Genomic DNA, 6,674 nt, shown 5'->3' with positions numbered 1-6,674 from the left:
AGAGACGGGGTCTCGCTCTTGCTCAGGCTGGTCTCGAACTTCTGACCTTGAGCGATCCACCTGCCTCGGCCTCCCAGAGTGCTAGGATTACAGGCCTGAGCCACCACACCCGGCCTGGGGATTTTTTTAAATGTTGGGAATCTTATGCAGTCTTATAACATTTTTGTCTACTTTCTAGAATTAAAAAACAATTTAACCTCCACTCACTTTGCAGCCAATTATTCTTGCTTTTTATTTTCAATAGCAGAAGGTTGAAACAACTTAGATGTCTGACAGTGGAATGGTTTCTTTTCTTTTCTTTACCTCCTCCCTTTTTCCCTCCCTCCACCCTTTCTTATTGAAACAGAAAAAATATGTGACAATTATAGAAAAATGAACAAGGATATTTACTGCAGCAGTGTTAGTGATAATGAAATATTGGAAACAATCTAAACATTCAATGCGGCTATTTTATACATATGGAAACATGACCCAAAAATATTGCTCAGTAACTGAAATGCAGAAGAGAGTATATAATGAAACCCATGATATGTGCTTGTGTAAACAGGCGCTGTTGGGAGTATTTATCTGGTGATGGTGGGTACAGAGCCTTTTCATTCGATCTCTGCTGACTGTTGGAGAAGCACCCCACTGTGGGCACCCCTGAGCATCCCTTCACATTCTCGCTGGGTGTGCCAAGAATGCCAGGACGTGACTGAATACTCTTTACTTAAGCCATTTCTCAGTGTTGTGTTTGCCGTGAGCAACGACCCTGACGGATGAAGTAGTGTCTCCATTCAGAACACTGAGCAAGCCTGCCCACTACCAGCTCCCCTCAAGCTCAGTGTTTCTTGGCTGCAGTGCAAGCCCACTGTGTGCCTGGCATCAGCCTGGGCCCTTCTATGTTGCTCCTGTGGAAATTGGAGGTAAGGAGAACTGATGCGAACATGCGCATGTAGTTTGCTGTGCTGTGAGTAATGAATTCCTACGTCTCTGACCCAGGAGTCCCATGTCTTTGGGTCAGACTAACTCGTCAGCTTCTAAGTATGATACAGTCCCAGACTGCCATGAAACTGTTATAATTTTCTATTATGCACATGTGTTGCTTTTACAATATAAAAATCAGTTTTGGTTTTTAAAAATTTTTTTTAAATTTATTTTAGGATGAGGTCTTGCTGTGTTGCTTGAGCTGGACTTGAACTCCTGGGTTCTAGCGATCCTCCTGCCTCAGCCTCCTGAATAGCTGGGACTATAAGCGCCTGTTACCATGCCCGGCTAATTTTTCTATTTTTAATAGAGATGGGGTCTCGCTCTTGCTCAGGCTGGTCTCAAACTTCTGAGTCAAACAATCCTCCTGCCTCGGCCTCCCAGAGCGCTGGGATTACAGGCGTGAGCCACCGCGCCCGGCCTGATTTTTTTTTTTAAAGGCAAAGACCAGAAACATACATATCCCAAGAGTTAAAGCTTACTAATTAGAGGAAAGTCAGGAAACAGAAATCATTCACAGAGGAAAATAAAGAACTCTCTACTCTCATCTATCCAAAGACTATTTGGTTAACCCCTCAGCAGACATCTTTCCTATTTTCCATCTAGATTCCCACATCTTTACTAGTCTTCTACAAAAATAATATCATGTCCTACACAGTGCTTGGTAACCACCTCGGTTCAGTCAAACATGCTACTGAGGACCATCGTGGGGACCCACAGTTCCTGTGATGCAGTTAAGAGCTCACCAGCCTGCAAAGGCTCTCATGGCCCCAGCCAGGCTCCGGGGCTTCCCCCTGCCCTGCTACTTCCTGGGAGCTCTTGGGACAGGAAATGGTACCACCCAGGTCCTGGCCTAAGAGCTTGGGGGACCACAAATGCAATGGAAATCACCCTCCCTGCCAGTCACCTCCTCTGCACCCTGAGTTCTCAAGTGCATATTCCCATCACTCTAGCTCTGACCACAGCCTGCCCCAGCATCACCCCTTACTATCCCATTCCCCAGCTAGGACCCAGGAATCCCCATGCCAGACCCCGCACATCCCCTCCTGCCTCAGGGAGCCCCAGATCCCCCCCAGCACCATGCCAGACCCCAGAAGGAGCAGGTGAGGGTGCTGTCCTCACGTAGCAGCTGCAGGAGCAGGGTGGGTGGGGCAGGATGCAGGGTGGGGTGGGTGGAGCCAGGGCCCCACTTCCTTTCCCCTTGGGGCCCTGTCCGCCCCAGTGCTGCCCCAGCCTCAGGAGGAGTTGGAGTGGCCTGGCTCTAGACCTGTGCCCTAATCAACTGAGCTGGTAAGGGGGTATGACCTGGTGGGGTAGGGGCCTCGGTGGACCTGGGAATGTGCCTATGGCTTGAAAAGACCCTGATGGGAAAAGAAGACCAGGAGCCATAGGGCTGCACAGGATCAGGGCAGGGTGGGAGGGAGTGACTGTTGCTGGAGTCCGAACTGCCTAGGCTTGTGGGGGGCCCCGGGATGGGGCTGATGGGGCAGCTTCCAGCATCTGCTCCCTTGTTATTTCTGATAATGGTAAAAGCAAGGGTGGAAAAAGCCGTTAAACCACAAGTTGGGCCTGGCAGTTGGCGGGGAAGTGGGCAGGAGGGAGGGCCTGGCCCGGTCCTCCCCCAGCTCCCCAGTGTTCCGTTTCTCCAACCCCCTCTCACCTCAGGTCCCAACTTCTGCGTGTGTCTTGCTCTGGAAATGGCCCTGCTTCTCCTTTTCTGGGTCCTGGTGATGAGCCCAGAGGCTGTGGGCAACCTGACAACTTTACAGCCGTCCAGCCCCGGAGGGTCCTCTGCTTCTTTGGTCCCACCTAACTCCGAGGCCCTGAACCTCAACTCAGTGATCTCCATCAGCTCAATAGAAGAGGATCCCAAGGTTGACGGCACTGGGGACCAGGTCTCAAGCCCACCTCCAACTCTAACTGCCAGTGAGGTGTCCACTCTTGGGATTTTCACTGGTGCCAGCACTGACCTCCCTGTATCTGAGCCATCAGTCTACCAGGAAGTTTCCCCCAAGAAGTCATTAATGCTCTTGGAAACCTCTAATGCAACCAGTGACCCTGCGGTTCCCACAGCAATATCCCACAATGTGAACAGTGGAATCATGACAACTAGCTCTCTGGAGACCTCCAGTGGGGCCAGTGGACCTCCTGTTACCACGGCAACTAGCTCTCTGGAGACCTCCAGTGGGGCCAGTGGACCTCCTGTTACCACGGCAACTAGCTCTCTGGAGACCTCCAGTGGGGCCAGTGGACCCCCTGTCACCACGGCAACTAGCTCTCTGGAGACCACACATGGGGCCAGTGGACCCCCTGTCACCACGGCAACTAGTTCTCTGGAGACCTCCAATGGGGCCAGTGACTCCTCCATCTCCAGTGTAAAAATATCCACAGTGATTACTCCTGTCATCATGCCCTCCCCAAATCCACATGGGGAGTCGAAGGGCATGCTGCTCGTGCCTGTGCTCATGGCCCTGCTGGTGCTCATAGCCTTCATAGCTCTGCTCTTGCTGTGGCGCCACCGGCAAAAGCGGCGCACAGGGGCCCTGAAGCTAAGCAGAGGCGGAAAGCGCAATGGGGTGGCAGATGCCTGGGCCGGGCCAGCCCAGGTCCCTGAGGAGGGAGCCGTGACTGTGACAGTGGGAGGGCCCGGGGAGGACAAGGGCTCCGGGGTCCCCAATGGGGAGGAGTCCGGCCCGCGGCCCACGCTCACCACTTTCTTCGGCAGACGGAAGTCTCGCCAGGGCTCCTTGGCACTGGAGGAGCTGAAGTCTGAATCAGGCCCCCGCCTAAGAGGGGAGGAAGAGCCGCTGGTGGGCAGTGAGGACGGGGCCAGGGAGGACCCCACTGCTGATGGGCCGGAAGCAGGAGACGGGGCTGCGCCGCAGTGCTCGTGAGCAGCAGGAGCGGAGGGCCGAGTCCCTGTCCGCGTCCCTGCCGGCGCCCAGCGCTTCGCCGCAGCCGCCCGGCGGCTCCTTGGCCTCTGCGCTCTGCATGTTCCTCGCATCTGCCTCGCCCTGCATCGCACCTGGCCCGGGCTACGCCCGCACCGCTGGCCATCTGCGGACTGAATGCAAGAACCTTCCCCAGCAACCGCTACTTCTCCCCATCACCTTCTCTCCATCTTTCTAATCCTTGGAACCAGCTGCCGAGACTCCATAATGCCAAACTTACTGGATCTATGATTTCTCGGAGGATCCCCGGGGGTATCAGAGTCTGGAAAGAAGGAGGAAATGACAACCCAGCAAACTCCCACCTACGATTAACTTTCTGAAGCGTTAGAAGGGCTGTCCCCGGGGGCAGCCCAGAACCTCCTTTAGCTCTGGGCTGGGGGGCCAGCCTGGAGTACCAGCTGGGCGTGGCCCTACCTGTGCTCTCAGGTGCGCCTGTGGCCTTTCCCAGAGCACCTGGACTCTAGGCTGGCCCATGGCTCAAGCCTCCACACTCTCCCCAACCTGTGGCCTGAGGCAGCCAGAGACTTTGCTATTTCTCCTCCCAAGGGTGGAGGTGAGAAGAGTTTCTGGCCACCTGTAGTTCTCAGAGTCCCTCCACAGGTGCAGTTTGTGGGTAAGAAGTGAGGATTTGGCAATATTTGTGAAGGGCAGTAGTGAGAACAGACGGTGTGAGGGAGGGCAGGAAGGGGTGCAGGGACTGTGGAGATGCCAGCCTAAGGGTGGGGGACACAGGACTCCTGAGAACATATGTGTCCTCATCTTTGCTCAGATGGGGTAGACACAGCAGAAAATTTACCTCTGTCTGTAGCCCAGTAAAGAGTGCCTGTCCTGATAGAAAGACGCGTGTGACCCAAGTGCTGGGTCTTCAGCTCAGCCACTGTATCCCTTCCTCAGTCTCCCTCCCTCCAGTACATGCTGTGTACACATCACACACATACACACACATGCACACACACATGTGCATGGGGAGAGGAGTCTGCCCAGTAGCGGGAACTGGGTGCTGCAAAACCATAGGTCTCACTGTTGCTTTCCCCCTGTTGTGTGTTTAGTCTTCGTGTCTGTCTTCTCTTCATTCGGGGGCTGAGCACCTTCCCTTCTCCAGGGGAATCAGTGACAGTGAGTTAAATAAGAGGAGGCAGCCGGGAGCAGGGACTTCCCCTGTGGGTCTGGGGTAGAGAGGAGGGGGCCAGACCCAGCTGTGCTCCCCTGAGAGCAGCCCAGGCTGCTGCCTAAGGAAGTACAGGGTTGATGTGTCCCCAGGGCAAAGAGGAAATTTGCAAAGAGGAAGTTGTTGAGTCAGAGGGTGCAGTGGCTGAGAGCAGACAGACTGACCTACAAAAAGAGACATGGGACCCACGTGTGTGTGACTGCCTTGTGGCCTGGGTGGGAGATGGGCAAGAGCCAGGTGGGTTGGTTTGTGAAGTAGGGAGAGGGGGAGAATGGCAGAAAGTGGCCTGCTCTGGGGGAAAGGGCTGAGCCAGATGGAACCCAGCCTTCCCCCTGCCAGGCTGAGCACCCATGGGGCTGTGTCTAGGTACCTTTTGCTACTTCTCACAAGGCACTGTTTGGACTAACTGTTGCCCCGGAACGACAGAAGTGAGTTGCAAAAGTCCGTTAAGATTCTGCAACTGTTGTCTTGGATTTGTCAAACCAAGTGCCCCAATTTCAAGTTTAGAAAACACTGCCACTGAACTCCAAGGTCATCAGCTCCACCCCTTGATGGACAGATGCAGCCATTTCTGAGCCATGACTGGTTTCCAGGGCAAATCCTGAAGGCAATGGGGTAGGAGTGGTAAGGCACCCAACAGAGCTTCCAGAGTCCAGAAAGTATCAAAATATCTTGTAAGTGTTAAAATAGAGGCACAAACAGAATTTTATGAGTGCACCAAAGGAAGAGAGTGAAATGCTGCCCCTGGGCAAAGGTCAGAGGCTTAACCTGAGTTTGTCATTTGTCTGGGCCTTTGTCACATCCACTGCTTCACTCCTGGGGGCTATCATGCCTGGCTTGCTGCAGGTCCTCAGTGAATATGCATTTGAATGAATGAATGAATGAATGAGAGGACCCTTCAGAGATCTGAAGGCTCGAGAAGGGGGAGGGCATTCTTGGCAGTGGGGAGGGCAGGTGCAAAAACCTGACAAGAAGGGAAGGGGAGAGGGAGGAGGGGACGGGGTATATGCATACACAAAGAGTACAATGGGCACCATCTGAGGGATGGACACACTTGAAACTCGGACTTGGGGGGGAGGGGGGCAAGGGCAACATATGTAACCTAAACCTCTGTACCCCCATAATATGTTGAAATAAAAAAAAAAAAAAAACTTGACAAGGAAAGCAGAGCAGTGGAATCATTTTAGCGTAAATGTGGAATAGATGCTTTTTCATTCTCTAAAGGGAAAAGCAAAGCAAAGGAAACTATGTAGATATCGTAAGACCAAAAAGAAAAAAAAAAGGAGACAGAAAGAGAAACATAAACGTAATATAACGTACGATGATAGGACCAAATATATCAGCTATGAAAATAATTATAAAAGGCTTATTGTACTTACCATAGTCACTAACAATCATGTTTTCAAAAACTGTGTAATGACTTTGGAAAATGCCAACGATATAATGTTAAGTGCATCCCCATTTCTGACCCTCGACCGAGTTTGGTTGGTTAGGCAAAGCCTGGCGAGAGAGGATGGGCCACCTGGGGGCTGCCGGCACAGGTGACTCCTGTGAGCTCTGCTCTGAGCCTGCTGCTCTTGGGCAAGGGA

The 6,674-nt window shown here is 52.8% G+C and overlaps 1 protein-coding gene across 1 annotated transcript; it reads left to right on the top strand.

The window, feature by feature from the left end:
* Nucleotides 1–2,210: 2,210 nt before the first annotated feature.
* SPN (sialophorin) lies at nucleotides 2,211–6,040 on the top strand. Its single transcript, XM_012660363.1, has 2 exons — nucleotides 2,211–2,256; nucleotides 2,632–6,040. The coding sequence occupies exon 2, from the start codon at nucleotides 2,664–2,666 to the stop codon at nucleotides 3,858–3,860; it is 1,197 nt and encodes a 398-aa protein (XP_012515817.1). The 5' UTR covers nucleotides 2,211–2,256; nucleotides 2,632–2,663; the 3' UTR covers nucleotides 3,861–6,040.
* Nucleotides 6,041–6,674: the final 634 nt, after the last annotated feature.

Source organism: Propithecus coquereli, unplaced genomic scaffold (assembly GCF_000956105.1).
Source record: "Propithecus coquereli isolate 6110/MARCELLA unplaced genomic scaffold, Pcoq_1.0 Scaffold66, whole genome shotgun sequence".
In the NCBI taxonomy this organism is placed as follows: Eukaryota; Metazoa; Chordata; class Mammalia; order Primates; family Indriidae; genus Propithecus; species Propithecus coquereli.
Note: the sequence above shows the minus strand (reverse complement) of the source record. Positions and strands in the feature narration are given on the sequence as shown.